The 23,795-nt window shown below is 51.8% G+C and overlaps 3 protein-coding genes across 3 annotated transcripts; 2 read left to right on the top strand and 1 right to left on the bottom strand.

Moving 5' to 3' along the window:
* Window positions 1-1,174: 1,174 nt before the first annotated feature.
* Window positions 1,175-6,619, top strand: CHMP1A (charged multivesicular body protein 1A). Its single transcript, XM_081962909.1, has 7 exons — window positions 1,175-1,293; window positions 2,177-2,196; window positions 2,586-2,663; window positions 3,061-3,207; window positions 3,738-3,866; window positions 4,473-4,660; window positions 5,370-6,619. The coding sequence occupies exons 1-7, from the start codon at window positions 1,287-1,289 to the stop codon at window positions 5,389-5,391; spliced, it is 591 nt and encodes a 196-aa protein (XP_081819035.1). The 5' UTR covers window positions 1,175-1,286; the 3' UTR covers window positions 5,392-6,619.
* On the bottom strand, window positions 5,526-14,835 carry DPEP1 (dipeptidase 1; the record flags this gene model as incomplete). Its single annotated transcript, XM_081962907.1, has 10 exons — window positions 5,526-8,620; window positions 9,038-9,173; window positions 9,601-9,676; window positions 9,774-9,858; window positions 10,107-10,283; window positions 10,639-10,708; window positions 10,946-11,096; window positions 11,894-12,026; window positions 12,386-12,518; window positions 14,636-14,835. The coding sequence occupies 10 exons, from the start codon at window positions 14,833-14,835 to the stop codon at window positions 8,516-8,518; spliced, it is 1,266 nt and encodes a 421-aa protein (XP_081819033.1). The 3' UTR covers window positions 5,526-8,515.
* Window positions 14,712-23,472, top strand: LOC309397147 (sulfotransferase 2B1-like). Its single transcript, XM_081962908.1, has 7 exons — window positions 14,712-14,816; window positions 16,333-17,417; window positions 19,288-19,496; window positions 19,748-19,874; window positions 21,492-21,586; window positions 22,638-22,818; window positions 22,974-23,472. Exons 2-7 carry the CDS (start codon window positions 17,279-17,281, stop codon window positions 23,087-23,089), a joined length of 867 nt encoding a protein of 288 aa, XP_081819034.1. The 5' UTR covers window positions 14,712-14,816; window positions 16,333-17,278; the 3' UTR covers window positions 23,090-23,472.
* Window positions 23,473-23,795: the final 323 nt, after the last annotated feature.

Here is a 23,795-nt window from a genome sequence, read left to right as displayed (position 1 = left end):
AAGAGAAGTTACAGCTCCCTCATTTACCTCTGGCTAAGCTTTGCCATTCCTCCTTCTCTTCCCCCACCTCCAAATGTGGCCAGGAAAGTGGATTTCCATTTATTGGGGGGTGGGGAGGAAATATAGCCCCCTAGGAAATATAAAAATGCTTCTTGCTCCTGACGGTCAAAAGAAGGCTGGGAGACCAAGAGGGAAGGCATGCAGGGGGGGGGGAGGGAGGAGAGGGAGGTGCTAAAAGCTGCATGGACCTCTCACGTTCTGTTGGGAGAATTTCCTGGGTTCCAAGGAAAGAAAACACAAAAAAACAGCTGCTTGGAAAGAAGTTTCTCTATTTTATTCGGGGCTAAAATTGTTCAAAGCTATTTTCTAGGACAGCTGACAACAGACTGGCACACCAGCAAGGTTTATATACCTTTTTTAGCCTTTGGTGTGAGTGAAATACGTTTTAATGACCACGAGAAAGCAGGAAATATTTTTATAGTTAAAGGAAATATTCTGCTTGTTACCTTCTTTATCAGCAGAAACTTTAATAACTGCATAACATTCCCCATTGGAGGGAAGCCTCTCATTTCAGCCAAATACAAAAGGCACCGGCAGTTTTAAAATTTCACACACCTCCTCCGCTCCCTTTGCAGGTGCAAAGCAACCGAGGATGCCGGTGGCTGAAAGCTCATCACCCGCCCTGCAGCCCTCTTGGATTCCACTTAGCCGACCGTTATTGACCCTGCGCCCGCACGGCGTTCAGACGAGACCCCAAGGGCATATCTGGGATGTATCTGCACGCAACACTCCCCAGACACGCAACCGGGGTCTCGTCTGAATGCATGGCCGACCCGCATGGGCACAGGGTCAAGGCTACCGCCGCGAGCAACGTCGCGTCGGGTCTGAGACCGGTTTGGAGTCTCCAGGGGATCGGACTTCCAAAGCCAGCCAATAGCGCTGCCTGGGGGCTTTTAGGCCCGGAGAAAGGTGCTTCGAAGGGCGCAGCTACCATTCACCTCCTTCAGAGCCCGCAGAATTTGCAGCAGCGCAAAGAAATAAATAAAGCGAAGCGAAATGGGCGGAGGCGGGCTCTGAGCACATCAACATCCGGGCTCTTCGTTGCCGCAGCAACCGCGGCCGCCTTCTGAAAGAGTCACGTGAGCCTTTGGAGTCGCTTTCCGTCTAGGCAGGACGACGCATGCGCCGCCCTAGGCCCCGCCTCCAGAGCGGCAGGAAGGCGGAAGTGAGCGTCTCCGGAACCCGGAAGTCCTGGCAAGAAAAGGCGAGCGGGGGCTTCAGCCGGGATGGACGGTGAGGGTCCTCTTCCCGGGGAGAGGGAGGGGCTGCAGAGGGGGGAGTCGGGTTGGGGTCGCCGGGCCCCGTCATCTCAGCTGCGGCGGACTGGAGGTGTCGCCCGGCCCTTCTGGAGCCATGGGGGGAGGTGGGCGGAGGCTGCCTGAAGACCCCGACCCCCCCCCCCCCGGTCCCTTTGAGAGGAAAGGCCGAGGGGCGGAGGGGGTTCGCCCCGGGAGGCTCCAGGCGGGGCGGCTCCTCCTTCCCTCCCTCCCGTCGTCAGGCCGAGGGGAAGAGGGCAGGCAGTGTGGCCCAGGGGTTGGGGCGTCAGACTGGCCCGTCTCAGCTCCGGAAGCTCCTGGGATGACCCTGCGCTGGCAGGGGGGGAGGGGCAGGGCAGCCCACCTGGAGCCCCAGAAGGGGAGATGGAAAAGACGCAGACAGAGATCCCCCCCCCCATATTAAATCTGAGAATGGAGAAGGCAGAATAAGAGGCTCTCTTGCTGCGGGGGTGGGTGGGGTGGTCTTGTGCCAGGGAATGGATGGATTTACCTTGACATTCTGTAAGAGGAAGCCTGAGTGTTTAATCTCCAATCGTAAGCGATCAAAGGGATAAGCCCCAAGGTGTTATAGTTGCAGAACTGAGAAATAATTACAGATTTTTTAAAAAAATATTTTTTAAAATATATAAAACTAATTATTTCATATTCTTGGCCTCTAATAAAACATTTCTATATACTCCACAGTTTTAATCTGGATTTTTCAAATCTGTAAATTTTGTGGAGTGCACCAATTTGGGCAGAGGGAATGTTGTGAATCCGTTTCCAAAAATCTGCCCTTCCTATCCACGATTCCTTTTATCAATTAAATCTTCCAACTGCTCTCATTTTTCTCTTCACAGATACACTCTTTCAGTTAAAGGTGAGTTCTCGTGCCATGAAAGGTGCTTTCCTTAGGCCTTAAAATTGCCTGGTTCTCCCTACAGAGCACAAATTCTTGCAGCAAAATTAACAGACAATTAACCCTTTTCACAATAAACACTCTGGTTAGGAAACATTCTCCTCCTTGGACAGAGAATGTCAGTTTTTGTAGATGAACAATTCTTGTCAAAGAATCTGGCAATGGCTGCTTCTCCGATGCCACTTAGAGCTGTAGCAGGTTTAGCTGAACCAGTAAATGGCCTCCTCTCATGTCTTCAGTACATATCCCTCCATCTCTGATTTTTAAAACTTGATTGTCCTTCTGAGTGACTGGGATGGGGGGGTGCCTGCTCTTGCCTACGGGCCTGCTGAGCATCTGCCTCTCTCTAGTTTACAGCCAAGCAGCTGGAGAAGCTTGCCAAGAAGGCAGAAAAGGACTCCAAAACAGAACAAGCCAAAGTCAAGAAGGTGAGGAGCATGAATGCCAAGGCTAGGAGTAATGGGTGGGGATAACTTGAGGAATGAGTCGGGAAGGCTGGGCTTCCATCTCCGCTGCCTTCAAGCCTTTGGGCTGCCCCGTGAAGTTTCTAAACTTTTGCATCTGTGGCATTAAAGACTGCCTGCAGGCCCTTTCACTCCCTCCTTAGCTTGAGCCTCTTTGCTCTCCTGGTTCTGCCCTGCATTGCCCGTGTCTTTGAGGAGCCTTCCTCTTTCCCTCCCGTCCCCCCATTTTTCTTCCTCACTTCTGAAGCAGATGAACTTCTAGAATGTCTTCCCTTCAGTCTGCGTCACTAAGCCTCTTCCACTCTTGATTTTGTTGGGAGAAACTGTGAAGCTGAAGGATGCTCCTTGTCTTGAATTCCAGGCCCTTCAGCAGAAGAATGTGGAATGTGCTCGGGTCTACGCAGAGAATGCCATCCGGAAGAAGAACGAAGGCTTGAACTGGCTGCGCATGGCTTCCCGCGTAGATGCCGTGGCCTCCAAGGTCCAGACAGCTGTGACCATGAAGGGAGTAAGGAGCTTTATTTTAATACTCCCTGACCTTCCTTGCTCCCTGGCAACAGGGAGAGGTTTTCTTTGTTGGAGGTTGCAAAAGATCGTCTACACTAAACTGGCCCCTTCTAGGTGTGGAGGCATCTTCCACCATTCCCAGCCAACTAAACTTCTTGGGGGACGGGGATTGATACTATTTTGATACGTAAAAATTACCCTCTGGGTTTCCTGCTAGGCTGCTTGGCTTCCCCTTGCCCCATTCACCCGCTGCCACTCAGTCGTTACCCATCAGCAGCTCACGAGATTCCAGCATCCCAGATTCAGCCCGAACTTGGTGGTCTTCCTGTCTCAGGGCTTCCGTGACTAGAAGAGGAGGAAGCCATGCAGCCAGGGCTCCTTGGGAAATCCGCGCTGACTGGCCATTGCACACTTTTCTGCTGATCTTGATCTGGGCTGCTGTTTCCAGGGTCACACGAGGCACCCCCTCTTCAGGACTGGCCCTGGCTTGGTGTGGTTCCTCCAAGTGAGTACGATTCCTGACTGTTGCAGGTAACCAAGAATATGGCCCAGGTGACCAAGGCCTTAGACAAAGCTCTCGGCTCCATGGATCTTCAGAAGGTTTCAGCTGTGATGGACAAGTTTGAACAGCAGGTCCAGAATTTGGATGTCCACACTTCAGTAAGTGCTGCAGGGGATGCTGAGCTTCAGAGCTGGGCAGTTGGGAAAGCACGTTTTCAAAGTCTCCAGCCGGCCAAACTACTCCTGTTCTTCTCTGGCCTTTGCTGCCTTCTCTGCATGCTTGTGAAAGTGTTTGGGTGTCTGTGGGAATTCCCCATTTAGGCGAAATGGCTCCAAATCAAACAGGTGGCACAGGCTACGACCAAGCCGGCTTTGAAACAGGGCTAAGAGGAGTCTAGCGCTAAATCTGCTGGCTCATGCTTTGCTTTGTCACTGCCAGCCCCTGTCACATTTCAGGGCACTGGATCATGCAGCTCCGTATTCTGCCTTGTGCCAGACGCTTCGCTGTTGAGCAAGAAGAGGCACCCTTGTTTTCCCAAATTGCTTGAACAAAGTAGCTGGAGATGATGGTGCTGATTTCTTGCTTGGAGAGAAGTTGAAGGAAGATGGCGGGATGACGGCTTAGCTTAGTGTGTCCCTAGCAAGAAGTGGGTGAATGGGTTGAATCCCTGGAATGCAGTTTGTTCAGGGGGGTCTGCCTGTTGCTCCCACCTTGGCTGCTGGTGCTTGCCTTGGTCACAAGGCTTCTGCCTGGGGTCCCCGCAGGTGATGGAGGACTCCATGAGCTCAGCCACGACCTTGACGACGCCCCAGGAGCAAGTGGACAGCCTGATAGTGCAGATTGCCGAGGAGAACGGCCTGGAGGTGATGGACCAGCTGAACCAGCTGCCCGAAGGGGCCTCGGCCATGGGAGAGAGCTCGACGCGTTCGCAGGAGGATCAGCTGTCACGGAGGTTGGTCTGCCCACAGGACGGGACCCCTTTTCAGCCCATCAGTCTAGAGCCAGACAGCCGGGCAGGTGGCGCTTTCCGGAAGGGAGACGGTTGAATGTGCGTAGCCCACATTACACGAAAGAATTGCACTGAAGAAGGAAAGCTGGGCTGTTGAGGGCTCCTCCCCCCCCCCCCCCCCCCCGAGGTCTGCAGCCACTCGGGCTGCGTTGTCGCTTCCCTGTTTCTTGCCATGGTTCATCCTGGCTGGTCTGCCTCGTTCACTGACGCCAGAGATGCAGCTGGCCCAGTTGTGCGCCTGGTGGTGGCGTCGGTGGCGTCAAGACTTCCTATCAAAAGAGCTTTGGGAACTGCTCCATTGTGGATTGCATTAGATGTGAACCAGGCCATTGTGGCTTGGCCAGGAAATGAGAGCCTGAATCTGAGTCCATCCTTAATTAGCTGAAGTTACATTGTGTGTTCACAAGAGGGAGGCAGATCAGAAGTATTGGAAGCCTTTATGAGAAGAAAAGGCTAGAGTTGAAAGGGAGGAAGATCGCACACGCTCTGAGCGTGCTCAAGGCCACGGGATGCTCTTTCTTTGGAAACAGTTCGGCCTTTAGAAATGTCATAGCTGGAATCTGTCTCCTAGGAAGCCGGGAGGGCCGAGACCTGAGGAGATCTGTTGAGATTCGGTTTTCCTGCATTAACATTCTTCCTCTCACATTTTCAGGTTGGCTGCCTTGCGGAATTAATTCTCCCGCCCCCTCGCAGACAGTTGCTCCTGCCTTGTTCTCCTATGATTTGTGGGGTTTCTGCCTGGAGCCCTGCCTTCTGCCCCCCCCTGGCCATCCTCTTCAAGGGCCAGGGGGAAGACTGCCCTGTCCACCCCAGCGTGGACCTCATCCTCATCCAGCCATGATCGCTCCTGTCCAAAGAAGCTGTGTGGGCTCTGTGGACGTGCCTGGTCCTTGGCCAAGGGCTCTCCGGGAATGGATGCCCTGCCTCCCCCAACTGCTTCTCCTTCCAGCCTGCACTTCTCACCCTCCTCCTCCTCTTCCTCCTGCCTGGTGAGAGGAACCTGAGTGTGCTTGCCACAGTGGAAGCCCAACCTTTGGGGCATTGGGCACTCCTAAGAGGGCCAGGAACACGCCTGGTGCTGCATGCGTAGATTCCGCTGTACTGACGGCTCCTCGTGAGGCCGGTTGCTGTCCGTTCCTTCTTCCTTGTTACCTGCATGTGTGGAAGAGTCCCCTTGGAAGTTGGGGAGACGCTGCCAGGAAGACGAAGAGGCCCCTTCTTCTGGCAGCTCTGGAACCTGCCTTGAATTTACAGACCACAAAGTGACCTTTGCAAAGAGTGGCCCTGCTGCCCCTCCCCTCCCCAAAGCTTGTCATGTAGGGGTGAGGGGAATGTCTGCCTGGGTCTGGAGGAGCCCCTTCCTCCAAACGTCCCAGCTTCGGGAGAAGACCCTCCTGCACATAGAAGGACCTTCAGCCTAACTCTGGTGCTTGAGCTCCCCCTCCCCCTGTTACTCCAAGTTACAAGCACCGGGACATCCTTGTATAGACACACACCCCCCCACACACACAGTGTGTGTGTGTTTGTGTTTAATGAGAGCCAGGGCCATCTCCCCTCCTCCCCTGAGAATTCAGTTTTCCCATTAAAAAGCCAGGCTTGGGGTGGCAAGCAAGTATTCCCCCTCTACTGGTGGGATTAAGTGTGTGTTTCTCCTTTCCCTCCTCAGGGTGGAGGCCTTGAGCTGCCCTGCTCCTCTGGGCTGGGGAGGGCGAGAGGTTATAATCCTCTTCCCTGGAACATTTATTTTTTTACAGAGCCGTGAATTCTCCAACACTAAGAAAAATCGTCTTTGCCTTTTTCTTTCTGTAAATGAAAAGTGAATGTTGTCAATTGTTTTAATGTTGGCTTAAATAAACAAACATTCTCTGGGAAGCAGGAGCTGCACCCAGATTTGCAAAGCTCGATAGTTGTTTGTGTCGGCTGGGACTCGCAAACGGTTCCCCGAAGCAGCTCGGTTGTTTGAGAGGCCAAAAAGGAGCCCAGGCTACCTCTCTACTTCGGGGGAGAAGGGGAGAGGGACTCCTGCAGGGAATGCAGTCGCCACTGGGGGGGAGGGGGCTGCTTTCCCTCCACGGGGGTCTGTTCCCATCTTCACCGCTGCTGCTTCCTGGAGGAAGGGGCCCTGCGGGGGAGGAGCTGCTCTGGACGGCTCTTGGGGGTGGGGGGAGATCATGGAGGTAGCCGGGCTCAAGAAATCAACTCGACAGGAAGGCGGATCAAATTCCTTTTTATTCCTATTGGCTTCAGTCACAGAATCTTGCCAGCCTGATTGCTTGGTGTACCCCCGTCAATCAGGACGGGGCCCTTTCTGGATCTGATCTCCTTTCTCGGGGCGTAAAAGAAAAGTCAGCCCTCCTTACCCAGACAGTGGGTCCTGCCTATTTCCATCAAGGTAGGTTTTTAAAAAAGATTTGCATCCCAATTTCTTTTTCCATGTACAACTCACAGTGGCAAACTCCCCGAATATTCCTTTTCTTTTTCCAAGGACAACTCTGGGTGGGTGGGTGGGTTAGGCTGAGGGGGACTGGCCCAAAGTCACCCAGTCAGTCGACAGTGGGACTTGAACTCGCCGTCTCCCTTGGTTCTTTTATTGTAATGCAGGTTATAATATGCAGGTAGTCCTCATTTAGTGACCACAGTTGGGATCAGCAACTGGCATTAAGCAAAGCAATCGCTAAGGAGGAAATGATGTGAAGCCAACTGCACATTCTTTTCCCCCACTCCCTGTCCTTTGAATGTTCACACACACGCACGCACACACACACCCAGCCTGTTCAAAACTAATAAAAGACTAATGGGTTTCACTCCTTTGCTTTGTTCCCCTCCTAAGCTCTCCACCCCAAGTGGGTGATTCATGAGAGGGAGGCTTCTATTTACATTCATTGGAGGGAGGAATTACAAGGAAGTAAACAGGCATGCAAAGGGGAATCCTCTGGGCTTTTTGCGAAGTGCACTCGGGGCTGCTGGTGCCACTGCATTGTTTTTGATCTATTCCCCGTTGTGTGTCTGCTTGTTCTCTTGTCATCCCTTCCGCTGCAATCTCTGTCCTTCACAAGGTGGGGAAAAAGAGCCAGGCAAATCCAAGAAGCACCTAAGTGGCGCGAGGTGTCGTTCCCTGTACTCCCCACCAGACATTTCCGGCATTATGAACTCCCGGATTCTGCAGAGCAAAGAGGGGGACTAGTAAATACTTAGAAAGGTTCAAAGCAGAATTCTGCTTGCCTCCCCTCTGATATCCACAGTAGGGAAAGAGGAGCTGTCATTGAAGCACCAATGGCATTTTGTAACCGGCCACGTTAATGGAGGTAATAAGAGAATAGTCGAAGATTTGGGCAGAATTTGAAGTGCGATAGGAATTGGATGTAGAAATTGCTTCTTTGTTAACCTGGCAGGATCCTCATGGTCTACAAGGAAGGAGATCCGGGGGCTTCTGTTCCGATTAGCAGGCCTGGCATAATTACAACTGTCCCTCCTGGCAAATGTATTATTATCTGGTTATTTTAGGGTTTTTAATCTGTTGTGTCTGTTTTAGGGATTTAAAAAAAAATTATATTTATTTAGCTTTGTACAGTTCTTTTAATTGCATTTTAACCTCCTCCAAACTGTACATATTTAATTTTTTATTGTATTTTTGTGATATTCTCTATGGACTGTACACCGCCCCGAGTCCCTTCTGGGAGAGGGGGCGGTCTAGAAGCACAAATAAATTGAATTGAATTGAATTGAATTCTATTAGATCACTGTGGAGAGCAGGAGGAGGAGGAGAGGCACAGCAGGCAAAGCTCTTGGGTGCTCTCCTTAGTTGGGGTACCCGTAGTGTGTTCGACATCCTCTTTCCAGTTCCTCGAGGGCAATGGGTGTGTCATCGGGAGCAAATCCTTTGAGATTCATGTTGTTTCGCACCTAAGGAAGGAGAAGAGCTTGTTCAGATGAGTTCATTAGATTTAGATTGGGTCCTAGTCCTCTTCATTCTCCTGTCTTCTCCACAGCAGTCCTCTCAGGTAGACCGGGGAAGAAAATGATGAGTTGCAAGACATCCACTGAGCTTCCATGGGTGGAAGTGAACCGGATTCTAGATCTTTGTGGTCCTGATCTAAAACCTTGACCACTAAAGCACGCTTCCACCTAAATGGTTCTCCTGGCTGGGAAGAGTTTCTCCAAAGACAAGCAGTTCAAATAGAACTGGAAAACGAGCACAAGGTGAAAATGAGAGGAGAATCTTTGGGCTTGGACATTGCCGCTTTATAGAGCTGAAGTTCTTCCATGCCCAATTCTTTTACTACCCGGCTCCAGCTCTTCTTCAGGTCTGAGCGGTCTTACCTGCTCTACTTCCTCCAGGACCTGCAAAAGATTGTTGGCCAGGGCATCCTTCACCTCCTCTTCTGTCCATTCCCTCCTCAGCAGTTCAGCAATTAAGTCTGGGTATTTGGAGACATCCTCTAAGCCCTGAGGGACTCTGTAAGCCAAAGAAACACCAGTGGAATTACAAGAAGTTAAGGGAAGGGTTCCATGTCTCTCGCCCCTTCCCCCTGCTCTCGCATGTGCTCTTCTCATGTCAGGGCTGATCTCTTGGGTGCTGCACCTCCAGGAGCCTATCTGCACCCACCTGCTCTCTGATCGGCCATGTCTTGGTCAGAGGAAAAGAAGTCTAAGGGCCAGGAGTGCCTTCCCCCTCGGGATGCCTGTTCATTCAAGGCCATGACCCATACATGCCATAGGGACATGGCTCCTGCAGACCTCCACTAAACTGCGAGTATCGTTCTTGGTAGAGCCTACAACCAGCCTACAATCTTCAAGCAACGATGCCACTCCAGCCATGGGGACCGGAAGCCCCACTGCAGGCTGGGCTTCTTTCAAGTCTACCCTCATCCTCCTGCTGGTACCTGGGCACCCCATCATAGTCTCCTCCAATGCCAACAGCTTTTGCTCCAGCAATGCGCTTTATGTAGTCCATGTGGTCTGCAGGTGAGAAAGATGAGAGGTTGAGCGCTTTCTGTCTGCCTCAGTTCCCCCTCCCGTGTCTCCTTATGTGTTGTTCCTGCTCTGCTGGCTTTACCTGCTACCTGGGCCAGAGTGGCATGGCTGCTGCAGGAGATGTAGTCATTGTAGAAGTTGACCATTACGAGGCTGCGTGTCTTGTTCTGCGAGAAGAGGAGAGGGCATCATCAAAGGGGCCGCCCAGGAACAGCAAGAGCCTCAACTTCCCTGCCACCTCCTGACCCCGTTGCACCCAACCCCGTGTCCGCCTGGTGGGTGGTGGGCCGGTCCCTTTGAAGGGCACCCCAGGAGCCAAGGAAGAACGCCGAGCAAAAGCTTCCCGCCCGACTACTGCATTGACGCTGTTGAAAGCCTGTGCCATTCGCACCCACCCAAGCCCAGCTCTGCTCACCACTTGGCGGAGGACATCATCCGGTACATTACGCCTGCTTGAGCAAATTGCGTAAGCCGAGGAGTGGCTGAATATCACGGGGGCCTTGGAGACCTTTAGGGCAGCCTTCATCGTCTCCACAGAGACATGGGACAAATCCACCATCATCCCCAGCCGGTTCATCTCCAGGACCACACGCTGTGGATCAAAGATATGGAGAGGAAGGAGAGCCTCTGGCCCCACCTTGGCCTTGTGAGAAGATGCACTCGGGAGGCTCTGGGTTCAAGAGGAAAAGCCTGCCCCAAACTCTCTGGCACAAGCCCCCATCTTACATCAGTTGCCCCAGTGAGGCCTGTCCTTCCTATTCCGCAAGCTTTGCTCCTCGTGGCGGTTACTTTTGCAGCCCCTCTTTCCCTGGGAGCTCTTCTTAACCCGCTCTGCTTCGGGCCAATGACAAGGCCTTGTCCCCCTTTGGCAGATGAGATGCGCTGCTTGGGTAGCCGCACACAGCCCCCTCCCCCCATTCCAATCCTTCCACAGAGCCTTCACTGACCTTCCCAAATTCCGTCAGGCCATTGTGGACAGGCTTTTCTTCTGCTGTATCTACGAGCCAGTTGTCAGCCCTGCCAAGGAAAGAACCCCAAATGAAGGAGCATAGAATCCTGGCACTTGCTTCTCTGCACCCTCCTTCCCTGAATCGTCTTTAGGTGAAGCTCCTGTCCCCCTAAATGGAACTCTTCTGTTGAAATGCGTTGCCCCACGGCCCTCTTCGGCCCTTCTCTACCCGAATGCTTGCAAGGCTACAGAACAGCCATGTGCTGCCCTTATTTGAAAGCAGGCTTCAGGGCCTCTCCGCTTACCAGGGAGTGTTGCAACTGTGGGTGAGGGTCAGGTAGCGCACGCCCAGCAGGTAGAAGGTGCGCAAGACGGCCAAGCTGCTGTCAATGGAATGGCCCCCCTCCACGCCGATTAGGCTGGCTACGTGGCGAGTGGCAAAAGCCTCCCGGATACCTGCAAGAGAAGGATTCCCATCCAGCTTCCAGGGCCAGGGGGCGCATTGTTCAGGGTGGCCAGCTGGGAATATGAGATGGTTCCTACCCTTAATGTTCACAGTTAGGGCTAACTTCCCCTCCCCCGCCTGACCCATGCTCTTTTGCACATTGAACAATGGAGAATTCTGGCAGAGACGGAGTTCATGTGTTGCACTAAACCAGCCAAGAGTTGTCTCAACACTCTTAGCATGTTGGCCTCTTTCACACATCATCTAAGTTGTGGCTTGCTCAACTGTTAGCTTGTTGAATAAACTGCAGTCATCTGAGTTCCTCAGTGTGGCAAGCCAGGACCAAACTAGTGGATGTTGTCATTGTGTGATGACACACAAGGCTTCATGCTTTGTAATCCATGGGTTACAGGTCAAATTTTGTGGTTTAGTCAATTGCAGTTTTAAAAAATGATTGCATGAATTACATGTAAACCCAGCTCCAGACAGTTTCTCCTGCCACAACAGAGACTTAGGATTTTGGGTTAAAAAGATGACAAGGATAAAACTAACATTTGGGTTTTGGCCCTGATTCCTGAGCAGTTGCTGATGGCCAGGGAACTTTGTCCTGCTTCTCCCTGGAAGCAGCTTATAATGAAGGGCCAGTTGCCTGAGGTTGAGCCGGAGGGCTTGGATTCCATCATCTGGATAGCCCCACCTGGAGCCTCTCTGACTTGTAGTGTGCCCTGTGCTAACTAAGAGGCACATTGTTGGGCCCCTCCTTGGCCAGCCAGGAAGCAACGGCCCCTGGCACCATCCCTGTGCTTACCTGCACTGTCAGTAACACACTTGAAGGTATCTGGATATTGGTGGCACATCCGGTGAATGACATCGATTTGCTCCAGAGTTCGCTTTACTGCGTCTTTGTTTTGGGTGTCGCAGGGCACATAGGCTGCCCAGAACTGCAGAAGGAAGGCAAAGGTGCAATAAAACTTCCTGTGTGAGGGGCTTTATCAGGAAGCCACATCTGCATGAGCAGATGATCTAAGCTCGGGGTGCAAGTGGAAAGGACAGATCTCTGTTTTCCACAGGAAGGAAGCGGGCAGCAGCAGAGGTTGGGCCCACTGAAGGTGTCTTAAAACACACACACACACATTTGAAACCCAGCCAAAAGGCTAAACAAAAAAGCCATCTGAAAATAAGCAAATTAGAAGGTTTAGCAATTTGCAAACATCTGAATGATTGGATCTTTCAGTAGGAAGGCTAATCTCTCCTACTTGATTGTACGGAGACTTGCAAGTGTCATTTGTTCATCTCTTACCTGTGCTCCTACGTGCCCAAGACGCAGCTTCTGAATATTGGTATGAGTGTCTTGCAGCTCCCGCAAATTGGCTGACTTCAAAGATAGCTGGTTGTTGAATTTTGTCAGCAACTGCCAGGGCAGATCATTGTGACTATAAAAGTGGAAGATAACATTTTATCGTCTTGGGCAGATGCTGGGTTATGATACAAGAGGCTGATTGAAGCAGATTGATTGATAAGGCAACTGTCCTTGAAGACCAAAGGTTGAGATGATAAACAGTTAGTCTTCCTTGCATCAGATAATTAAAGGATGGGCAGAACTTGCTTGTAACACTAAGACACTGGCTTGCTTTGATCAGAGAAAGCAATTCATAGAACAACAACAAAAATCCATACTTTTATTACTTATTTGTCAAAATCTCACTTGTGACTCTGGATGGGGTAGAATTAAAACACAAACGCTTAAAAACTATATAAAAATACAATAAACCAATAAAAGAGCCAGATGCAAAAAAGAATAAAAGAAGTTAAAACCTAAAAGGGCCCACCACCTCCGGCTTTATCCAGGGTTACACTAAGGATTAATAACTAACTGCCAGCAGCCTGGTGGGGTTGGCAGAAGACCCTCTGCCCTTCCGACAAGGGCACCGAACGGGCCACGAAAGGCTGCTTTGTCCGTTAATGGCTTTCCTTCTAACTAAGAAATTCAGTTATTTAGTTGCATTTAACTGGAAATGGCAGAGCAACCAAACCACAAAATCTCTCTCTTTCCAATATCTGAAGAAAATAAGTTCAGCTATAATTCAAAACAAATAGCATTCAAGATCAAAGCAAGTTCTCTTAAGAAAGAGAGAGAGACGGGGGGGGGGGGGAACCAGGTCTATTATTATTTCAAAGTTTCTTTGATCTTGAATGTTATTGTGTATTGAATTGAAACCGATCTTCCTTCCTAATTCCCAGAACTGCTACTCAGCTACATTTGTTAACACCAAAGGGATGGAATCCGCCTGGAGTTCCCAAGATTGCCTAAAATGGGCCTCCCCACCCCCAGCTGTTTCCACATTCGGAAGGAATCCAGGGCAAGGAGGCAGAAGAGCTGTTGGGCTTCCTGGTGCCCAGAGATGGAGCCTCTTCTGTGTCCTACCGGAAGTCATGCTGGTCTTCAAGAGACAGGCAAGAGGGGGGGGGTATTGTAAGAGCCTCTTCACCTCGGGACTTCCCAGCCTCCAAGGCCGCCTGACCATTGTGCTTCCGCCTCAATTCCAGAACCCTCCAGGGAGAGGGTTCAAGTTGGCCAACCCTGAGGGCAATCACCTGGTGGTTGATTATTCACTGAGCAAAGGGCTCCTTGATCAAGGCCAGCATGGAAGCGGGGGGGGGGGGGGCTGCAGCCTCTTCCCCTGCATTGATCTGAATCCTTCTTGAGCTTTGAGAGAGAGAAAACTCTCATGCCTTTATGCAGCCTTTGCTTAATGGAACACACCCTTACACAACTCCCTTTTCCTTGCTCCACGTGGCCCCCAGCGTAGAAACCTTCCCTCCCTGCGGTGCTGCCCAGCCCTTAGCTTATTTGGCTGCCTCTCCTGCCACCTCCTCCTCCTCCTCCACGAATGCTTTCCAAGATGGCCAAATCCAGGAAGGTCCCACCCTGCACACTTTGCCAGCGGGACTCTCCTCTCCGCTTCTGCTGCACCTGAACCTGACCAAAGCACCTTTCATGGCCACCCACTTGCCCAAGGGAGGATCTCAGCCTGGGCTTCTCCTTCCCCGCTGGCCACTTCTAGCTCAGCAGCCCTCCGTTTATACCACATGGAGGTTTTGCTCCCAAATCCATTGTTCTATTTCTATTGAACGACGTTTGATAGTTTAATGTTTGTTCCCTATTTTGCGGAGACTCTTGTGCAATTCTTCCTCCCCAGCCTTTTTCTTCACCCCCCTGCAAGGGCTCGTCCACCCCTTTCTCCCCCTTGGGCTGCTCCCAAAAGGGTCTTTTCTCCAGAAGCCTTGATGGGAAACTTCCTCCTAGTTGGCCCTGCAGATTTTGTTCCCTGGAAAGCAGCCCAAACATATCGCACGCATATTTTAACAGCGTCTCATAGATGTGGATTGTGCCGGCCCCATTGGAGGTTGTGTGGCATTGTGCCAACCAGCCAGCCCAGTGGAAAGCTGGATGCCAGCTGAGTGCCAGCAGGAGGCCCTGAAGGCATCTCCTAAGAAGGGGCTTTTCCTCCACCAACCCACGGCAGGGAAAGGAAGGCTGTGATCTTACCCGTCCACCACAGGTGTGGTATTCATTATTTTGGCTGCCTCCAGATGATGGACATCTGCCAAGCAGACGGAGAAACAAGCCAGCAGGAGGTAAGGCACCAGCAGCATCCTGGGACGAAGGGGATCTGGACCAGCAGCAGAGATCTCCTCCAGCGTTTCCTCCCAGGGATCCTTGGAGGCAAGTAGAGTGGTAAGGGACATGGGGAGTGCCCCGAGAGGGATCCACCCATCATGTGGCGGCTCCTGGGAGTGAGTGTGGCTTGGGAGGAGCCAGAGAAGGCTTCAGGCAGCTGAGCTCCTCCTGCCCTTTGAGCTGAGTGAGGAAGACCCAAGGAGGATCCCCCTGGGAGGGACAAGCGTGGAGGGCCTGGGCAGCCGCAATTCCCTTCCTAGAGCATCTGTTCCACTTCCTTTTGTGGACCCCAGGTCCCTTTGACCCCAGGGGAAAGACCCCCCTGCAGTGCAGAGCAGACCCTCCTGGCCAAGGAACCTTTTGGCCCTGAACTCTCTTCCTCCTCCTGGTTCAGTTCTGAGGGGCTCCAAGTCCCCGAGGCCTCCTCCCTCGGAAGGGATCCACTGGGGACATTGGAACAAGGCAGCGTCTGGGTGGGGACAAAGTAGGCCAGGTGGTTCTTCCTTCGGAGCCCCCTCTTTCTTTTCAGGCTAAGCATGAAAACCAGACTGCAGGGGTTCATTTATGGTGGAAACAGACCAGTCTTCACTGGGTCACTTCTTTCCCCTTTGCTTTCATCTAAGCAAAGGAGCAGCAGATCCCAGGGTGAAAATCAGCCCTGGGCAGAAACTGGCTCTCTCTAGATCCAGTTCTGTTGTTATCCAACCTTGCACTCAGTCAGGGGAAAAAGGGGGGTCCCTGGGTTCAGAATTGGCCATGGTTCATGGCATCACCAGGTCTACGGAGCTCCACTTGGTCTTGCCAGTCACACGTGTAGACATTGCAGCTGTTGAAACCCAGGGGGTTGCCGAGCTTGAGCTGCGTTGCCTTTGAAAGCCCCGAAGGGTGATTTCCCCCCCCCATGCTCTTTGGCGGCTGAGCTTGCAGCGGTGGGCATAAGGGGCCTGCTGGGATGAGCAGCCCACTTAGCTGTACTTCAGCCCTGCGGTTCCCCAGATTTGATTCAGCAGCTCAGCGCAGCGAATTGGGAGGAGAGCGAGGGTAACAAGAGACCTCGTAGGGTGGAGTTCTGATGAGGTAGCCTCCATGGGAAGGAGAGGGGGATCCGTGTGTGGATGGAATGTGAGGGCTTAGAGGCAGCCACGAGGGCTCCCTGATTCAACCAGCCATTTAGAGCAAGGCAATTAGAAACCAACAGACAAGAGGCTTAGGAAAGAGATAAGCAGGGATCAAGTTAATTGTAAGGGCTTTCTAAGTTCCTGTTAAATTTTAGGAGGGGGAGGCAATGTGTCCATTTATCTACGATTGATGACTTTGCTTTTAAATTGATTTCCATGCAAAAACTCACCCTAAGAGGGGGATGTGCTTTGTAAGAACCGCAAAAAATGAACTTACTTTGAAAGGGAGTCTACACTTACTTTGGGACATTTTTCCCTGCCCCCCCTTATTTGTGCAGCTGGGAAAGCTGGGGAAAAATTGGGGGGGGGGAGCGGGATGGGACATCAAGTGCTGAAGTTGAATTTATGACTGCATAAACATGAGCCTTGGTGTTCTTCTCCAGGCAGACTGTGCGGGCTAATCTGGAAATTAAGAAGACACAACGTTGGCATCTGGGAGTGTGCAGAGTTCCTGAAGGACAGACTTCAACACCAGACAGAAAAAGACATGGATCTTACATTCTCCTAATCTGTTGTGCTTCTTAAGTTACCTTGCATGTAGTCACACATGTTCAATTACTCTCTTGCTTTATATGCGCCTGATAACTTCTTAAGCAGGTCAACTATCATAACAAACCGATCAGGTTTTTCCATTCTTGCATCAGTAACAAAGTAGCTCAGAAAAACAACCAGCAACCCACAGGAAGCTTTTCCCCACACCTTATACCATTGTGTTGTGCTCCCCCCACCCCCCAAGTACAATTATGACTATAACGTGCAACCTTTTTTTCCTTTCTGGCCCAGTTTCTCTGCTCATAAGCCAATCGTGCTGTGTGCATACTCCAAATGGTTTATTTTTAAAATTAAGGTTAAGATTTGCTACTTGTATTCATATTCACAAAAACAGACCAGATGTGCACAGCTGCTTTGTCAGATTGCTGGCATCTCCATGAATAGTCTATTCTTTGTCCTGCCATTTAGATTTTTTTTAAATAAAAAAAAAGGATTTGAAATAAAACGATTAGCCATGGAAACAGAAGGACAGCATATTGCAAACCATCCAGTTTGGCTGAAAGATCAAGAAGAGTTGGAAAAACCCAACCCGAGTTATGAAATTATTCATTAATTTGTTTTGGTTTTATTTCCAGTAGTATGGAAGAACCTGAGCTGTTTCCAGAGATAAAGCAAGCTGCCCTTCTGAATCCACCTGCTGACAACAATTCTGCCTTCAGGAGTTCTGGTTAGAAAAAGCTCAGTTTTGGGAGGATACCTCCCACCGCTGGGCTGAACAGGCGGAGGGGAGGTCCTTTGGCTGCAGGAGAGCAGAGAGGCCTCCCGGTTGCTGCTGGAGAGCATGGCTCGGCTGGATGTAACCGAGGTCTTTGCCAACATACGCCTGCCGGGACACCTCCACACCGAGAGCTCCCTCCACTTTGCCAGCAACTTTGAGTTCCAAGACACGGACGTCCTCCTCGTCACTTACCCCAAGTCAGGTAAAGGGTGTGGCGGACCCCTGCTAGGGGAGGAGGACGGAGGAGGTTCTTTGTTTGCCAGGCAAAACCAAATCCGGTTGTGAGATTAAGTAGTTAAGTCTGTTTACTCAAAGTACAAAAAGGAGCCTCTTCTGAAGATATTGGAAGCCTTTTGAAGCTGTCTGGGATGGCTCAGGGGGGACAGTTCCTTCTGCTCCAGGCCTCTCCAGGGAGGCTCCTATTCCTCCCTTGGTGGGCCTGGAGGGCCCTTTTTCCCTGGGGGGGGGGGCATGGAACATATCATTCATAAAAAAAACTACTCCCCCCCCCACCTCACTCTCTGCAGAAGCTCCTGTCTTTGTTGTTGCTTATTTGGTGCCCTCAGAGGAAACACAAACTTCCAAACACAAAAGAATTGAAAGCTGAGACAGGGCACCTTTGAAGCAGGGCATTCTAGGTCCAGCAGCATTTCTTTCATCAGCTTTATTAGAATTGTTTAAGCAAAGTAATAACCAGAGAAGAAAATGAAGAAAAATAATAAATAGGGAAGAAAGAAAATAGAAAAAAAAATAGAAAAGGAAAAGAAAGTTGATTTCCAGTCTTCCTGACTGTGGTCTGTCTTGTCAGCAAAAGGTCCATCAAGGTTTGTACTTACTGATCTTTCTCTAATTTTGCCATCTTTGCTAGCTCTGTCATCTTCACCGGTCTTTCCTCCGTTTCATAACCTCCTCCTTTTTGTGCCATCGCACCAGTCTTGCAACAGGCAACGTAGCATTTCAAGTAACCCTTAACAAGAGCTTTGTGGCCGCCTGAACGGTTGGAGTGTGGAAATCCACCAACCCTTTTGATGGACAGTGGGCTGCTGTTTGAAAGGGGAACAAAGAGACAGAGGATGGTAGGACTATCTTATCTGGCCTCCGAAACAATAAGTGCCCTCTCTTGACTCAGAGGGAAATGGTGGTAGTGGCAGAGTTAATCATTGACTGACCCCTGAACTACTGCCCCAGTTTCAGCCCTCTCCTGCCAGCAAGACCAGCAAGATTCATCAACCAGATCTACAGCCTCACCCCGCCACCCCAGAGACTCCAAGAGGTCCCCTCTGCTCTTTTAGGTAGTCTTTACCACGGGGTCCCTGAATCCCACCCTGCCCCAGTTGGAGACAGGCTGGAGGCCTCTGGGCCTTGTGGAGAAAGAGGAAGTGGACAAAGAGAAAAGGGAGTCATCCTCCTTTCCTCGTCCCTTGGACTCCCGGGGGCACTAGAGGCGCTCTGGCCCTTCAGCCAAGCTGGACTGAGCACCCTTGTCTACCTTGCCTCAGTAATTCCGGAGGAGGGGAGGGGAGAGTGTTTGCACTCGTGTGTGGGTCTTTCTCGTAGTTGCATAAATGTGCTTTCTTCCAGTCCCTGAGTCAGCGGACGAATATGCTGGCACAACTGGTTCTGCCCAAGAGGTGATCTCTAATCTGCATGCCTGTCTATCCATTGTTTATGTTTAATGAACTATCCGCAAGTCAGGGAATTGGCAGAAGGCTTTCCTGCAGGTAGCTGAAAGGTTTTCTTTTTTCTCCCGCCGGTGTCAGCCGCTGGGGGAAAGAGCAGCCCCCACCCCCATTGCTAATGGCAGAGTGGGCTTGGGGGAATGTGGGGGTGCACCTTTGCTCCAGGTACCTTTTAGGCTGCCCAGTGGACAGGTCAGCCAGTCAGTTGTCCATTGAACCCCAAGGGAACATTTCTACTCCTCTTCTCTGAATGGAGGGAGATGCCCCACCACTTTCTTTTCTGCACAAGGGGTCTCTTTCCCCAGGGAGGGAAGCCTCTGGAGTCCTTGCAGTCAAAAAGCCTGCAGTTCCACAGGTCCTCATGACCAGCCGGTCTTCTCTCCTGCCCTCCAGGCACCACATGGATGCAAGAAATCCTGACCTTGATCTACAGCAACGGCAACCTCCAGCCCATAAAGTCTCTTCCCAACTGGGCCCGAGCTCCCTGGTTGGAGCACACCTATTTCCAAGAGAAGCTTCAGCACATCGGGTGTCCTCGGCTCCTCACCACCCACTTGCCCCACTCAGTGTTGGCACCTGCCCTGAAGAAAGCTAAGCCCAAGGTGCGTCTCTGGGGAAACTCCGTGGGCTCATTTCAAGAACGATGGCAAAACCTTCACGTGGGGCTACCCTGGGCCTCCCCGGGGGGCTTTCAGTGGGACATAATTGGCATAGTCAGCTTAGCGTGGCATGAGGGCAGCCATGGTGTCTCTTGTGAAACGGCAGCCAGAGGAGACCCAAGGCTGGGGTGGCAGGGGGTCAAAACAGGAAGTCCTATGGGGGGACCAACTTGTCCATTCTTTGCCTGCTGCAGGTGATCTATGTGGCCAGGAACCCAAAAGATGTTGTTGTGTCCTACTACCATTTCCAGAGAATGGCCAAGTTCTTCCCTGACCCAGCTTCCTTTGAAGGCTTCCTTCAGGATTTCATGGCTGGCACCGGTAAGTGGAAAGGCTCCAGGGACCTGCCCCTTTGAGCCATTTGGTGGTCATTTAAGCCACCGGTCTCCAATTTCACTGCCTTTGGGGGCCTCCCCCTGTCTTTACGGCTCTCGCAGTCTGCTTTCATTCTGCATTTTGTATTGCAACTGCAAATTTGGGGGCTGTCGGGGTTGTGCATTCATTTTAACAAGGTGTGGGCAGTGTTTTAGTTTTAAGCCAGAGTCTCTGAACTTGGCAGCTCTAAGACCTGTGGACTTCAACTCCCAGAATTCCTCAGCCAGGGTAGCTGGGAGTCGAAGTCTGCAAGCCTTAGAGTTGCCAAGTTTGGAGACACCCCCCCCCCCCCCCCGAGGCTTAAAGCGCCCTGGCTGCTTTGTAGCAACTGTTTCCAATTAGTCCCAGAAGCCCAGTCATTAGTTCCGTGACTGGAGGCAGAGGTTTCCGGAGACTGGTGGGAGCCTCCCCCAGTCTGATGATCTCCAGATGTGGCGGAGGATAGTTCTGCTCGTGCTGGCTGGGAATTCTGGGGATTGCGGTTCCAGGCATTCTTCAGAGGGCATTAGGGGGCCGATGGTGTTTTCAGACAGCCTGGAGATGGTGAATATGCTGCTCCTGTATCAGGCAGGCATTGACATGGCTGCTTTCATCCTTAACGGGTTGGATTTTCTTTTTAAAAATTGGTCTCTTTTCCACCCTTCAGCATTTACAAAGTTAAGTGTTGTCAGGCATATTTGGAGCTGAATTAAAGCATTTCTGCTCTTGAATGTACACCGAGACTTTCCAGGCGGTGAAGGATATTTTTTTCTGGGGGATTCCTGTGTCGGATCCCAGCCTTGAGGGTGGTGGAGGAGCAGCCAGTTCCTGGAAGGCGCTTCAAGGGCTGCTGGACTCGCCCTCCCTTCCAGCCCATCATTGCAGCCTTCATTCTAGCATGGTTTAACGGCTGCCCAAGACCCGGAGAAGGGGTCTCTTTCGTGACCATAGTGAAGAGCCAGAGGGTGGGCACCAGGAGCGGCTCTTTAAAGCACCCTGTGGAGGGGTGAAATCCAGCAGGTTCTGACAGGTTCTGGAGAACCGGTAGCGGAAATTTCAAGTAGTTTGGAGAACCAGGAAATGCCACCTCTGGCTGGCCCCAGAGTGGGGGGGAGGGGGATTTTGCAGTATCCGTCCCCTGCCACGCCCACCAAGCCACGCCCACAGAACCGGTAGTAAAAATATTTGAATTTCACCACTGACCCCGTGGTAGAACTGGCAATTTTCCAGGGGAGAGAGGGGCGATCCCTCCATCTGGGGACTTCTTTCGTAGCAGGGCAGATACTAAAACACACCTGGGGAGGGAGCGGCTGCTTTGCCAGGACTCTGCCGGTCCTTCTCCCACCCAGTCAATCCATCAAGTCCTGGCTGCTTTCGGCGTCAGGCTGGGAAATAGACGGACTCAAAGCAGAGGCTGTTTGGAACATTTTGTGACTTGAGCCTCTTCGGATGAATCATAAGCGCCACTGAAGGGAAGCCAGCCGGCTGAAATGCCAGCAAAGGATGTGGCTCCTTGTCAGTTGCCAGGAGGCCAAGCGGCTCCTTTCCCTCCCTGATCCTGGTCTTCTCCCTGCTTTGAAACAGTGCACTACGGATCCTGGTTTGAGCACGTGAAGGGCTGGCTGAGCTGCCGAGAAGAGCTGGGCCTCTTTTGCATCACCTACGAGGAGCTCCATCAAGTGAGTTTGCCCACTGATGGGCGCAGGGAGGGAAACCAGCTTATTCTGAAACAAGAGGGTGGTTTCAAATGCTGGCCTGTTGTCAGGAAGAGGGTTGTGTGAATGGGAACAAGGGTTAGAGAGCCTGATCCAGGCGGGCTCGAGAGGCTGGAGAGGCAAGCACGAAAGGAAGGGAGCCCTCCTGCTCAGCTTTCCCTTCCCTTCTAGGACAGCCAGGAAAAGCTCCAGGTGTCAGGCCGGAGGGGTGGGGGGGGAGAGAAGGAGGGAGGGAGGGAGATTTGGGGATGGTCAGCAAATGAACGAAAGAGGCCTCCTCTCTGATGACTGGATTTAGCCCTACAATGGAGAGGAAAGCAAATGGCCCAAAGTAGATGATTTTTTTGTTTGTGTGGAAACCAAGATCCATATAGAGGCAGATACATTTGTTTTTACCGTTTCTGGTGTGCAAGCGTGGCCTTTCCCATGCTCCCAAACGCCCAACTCTTAGCTAGCCAGACAAGCTGTGGAAATCACGAGAATGGCTGGCCAATATCCAAAGGCCACATTTTGTCCTTCGATGCTCTCAAATGGAGACAGAATAGTCTCTCCTGATGTGGTGGAACACAATTCCCATCATTCCCAGCCCACGGATCCTTTTCTGCAACAGGGTGGAGCTCTTGCCTTGGGCCAGGGCAGGCAGGTGACCCCTTTACCCCTTCGAGAGTCAAAGGGTGGGCTCCCTTCAGATGGGTCAGCATTGATGCCTGGCTGCTCTTGGGCTCTTTCTCCTGCCCTTCTGATCTTTCCTGCCCTTCTGGTGGGGGCTGTAGGGCAGGGCCCCCCAAACCTGGCAACTTTAAGACTTAAGCATAGCTGGCTGGAGAATTCTGGGAGTCCACAAGTCTTAAAGTCGCCAAGTTTGAAGACCTCTGATAAAGGGCCTGCCTTGTTCCTCCCCTCCTTCTTTTCTTCCTCCTCCTCTTCTTCTCTTTGGCTCCTCCTCCAACTCCTCCTCCTCCTCCTCCTCCTCCTCCTCCTCCTCCTCCTCCTCCTTTTCTCCTCCCCCTCCCAGGACCTGAAGTGCTGTGTGGAGCGGCTGAGCGCCTTCCTGGACCACCCAGTTCATCCAGAGCAGGCTGAGCTCATCCTGGAGCACTGCAGCTTTGCTGTCATGAAAGAGAACGTGATGGTGAATGGCAGACTGGTTCCTCCTGAGGTTATGGATTTTCAGAAAGGCCAGTTCATGAGGAAAGGTCCGTGAAGGCCACGGGGTGGTGGTGGTGTGGTGGTGGTGAGGGGGAGGCTGGCAGTGCTGCCTTTCCCAGGTTCACCTCCACCTTTTGCTTCCTTTGCTAGAGACCCCCACCCTGCTGCAGACTCAGCCAGATCTTCCTTTCTGCCCTTCCAGGGATCGTTGGCGACTGGAGGAACCACTTCTCCCCCAAACAGAGTGCTCTATTCAATGAGAAATACCAGCAGGAAATGGGGGGCCACCGCTGGCCCCTCCGGTGGGATATGGACTGAGAGCAGCTGCTCCAAGACCTCGCTTGGCCTCTGCTTGTCTCAGGACGGCAGCTCCGGCATCGGACGTCCTCCCACTGGGAAGAGGAACTGGGAAGTAGCCCAGCAAGGTATCACACCAGTCTGGGACTGCAAGAGAGAATTCTTTCCGATTTGTTTTCAGGCTTCTTTTTATGAAAAGCAGCCTGAAAGGAAATTGGGTGACTACAAAACAGCTGGAGACAAGCCAGTCCCTCAAACGAGGGGACCAAATAGTTTCTTTTGAAGAAGGGGGGAAGGAAGGCCACATGCAAGACGGTTTCTGTGCTTAGAGTTAAGGGCTTGCTTGAGTCACACCAGTTGCTGGAAATCTTCTTTCTTTCTTCAATAAATCTGACTTATTTGCAGTGTCCCTAGTGGTTTCCCCCCCCCCCCCCGCTTGTGCAGAGAAAGAGAGAGAAGAGTAGCCCAAAGACCACTGGAGACCTCCCCTCCTCTCTTCCTGGCAAGCAAAGGGGGCTTTTTGGTGGGGTCTTAAATGGGCTTTCAGTGAGCTGAAGAGCACACAGCTGCACAGGCATCCCTTGGCAGCTGCCTTTCCAGATGTGCCTGCCCCCTTTCCTCTTCTGCCAATGAACTGGCCAAAGTGTAGCGTAAGAAGGGGCCATTGTCCCCAGTAAACAGCAGGGTATTGTCCAGGATGAGAAGGACAGCCAGGTCTGCACAACCC

Source organism: Natrix helvetica, assembly GCF_964273705.1.
Source record: "Natrix helvetica genome assembly, chromosome: 10".
Lineage (NCBI taxonomy): Eukaryota > Metazoa > Chordata > Lepidosauria > Squamata > Natricidae > Natrix > Natrix helvetica.
This window is presented reverse-complemented; position numbering and strand designations above follow the sequence as displayed.

Coding starts and splice junctions, on each gene's coding strand:
- LOC309397147 (XM_081962908.1), top strand. CDS start 17,279: ATGGCTCGGCTGGATGTAACCGAGGTCTTTGCCAACATACGCCTGCCG. Junction 21,587..22,637: donor CCTACGAGGAGCTCCATCAA/GTGAGTTTGCCC, acceptor TCCCCCTCCCAG/GACCTGAAGTGCTGTGTGGA. Junction 22,819..22,973: donor AGGCCAGTTCATGAGGAAAG/GTCCGTGAAGGC, acceptor CTGCCCTTCCAG/GGATCGTTGGCGACTGGAGG.
- CHMP1A (XM_081962909.1), top strand. Junction 3,208..3,737: donor CAGCTGTGACCATGAAGGGA/GTAAGGAGCTTT, acceptor TGACTGTTGCAG/GTAACCAAGAATATGGCCCA. Junction 4,661..5,369: donor GAGGATCAGCTGTCACGGAG/GTTGGTCTGCCC, acceptor TCACATTTTCAG/GTTGGCTGCCTTGCGGAATT.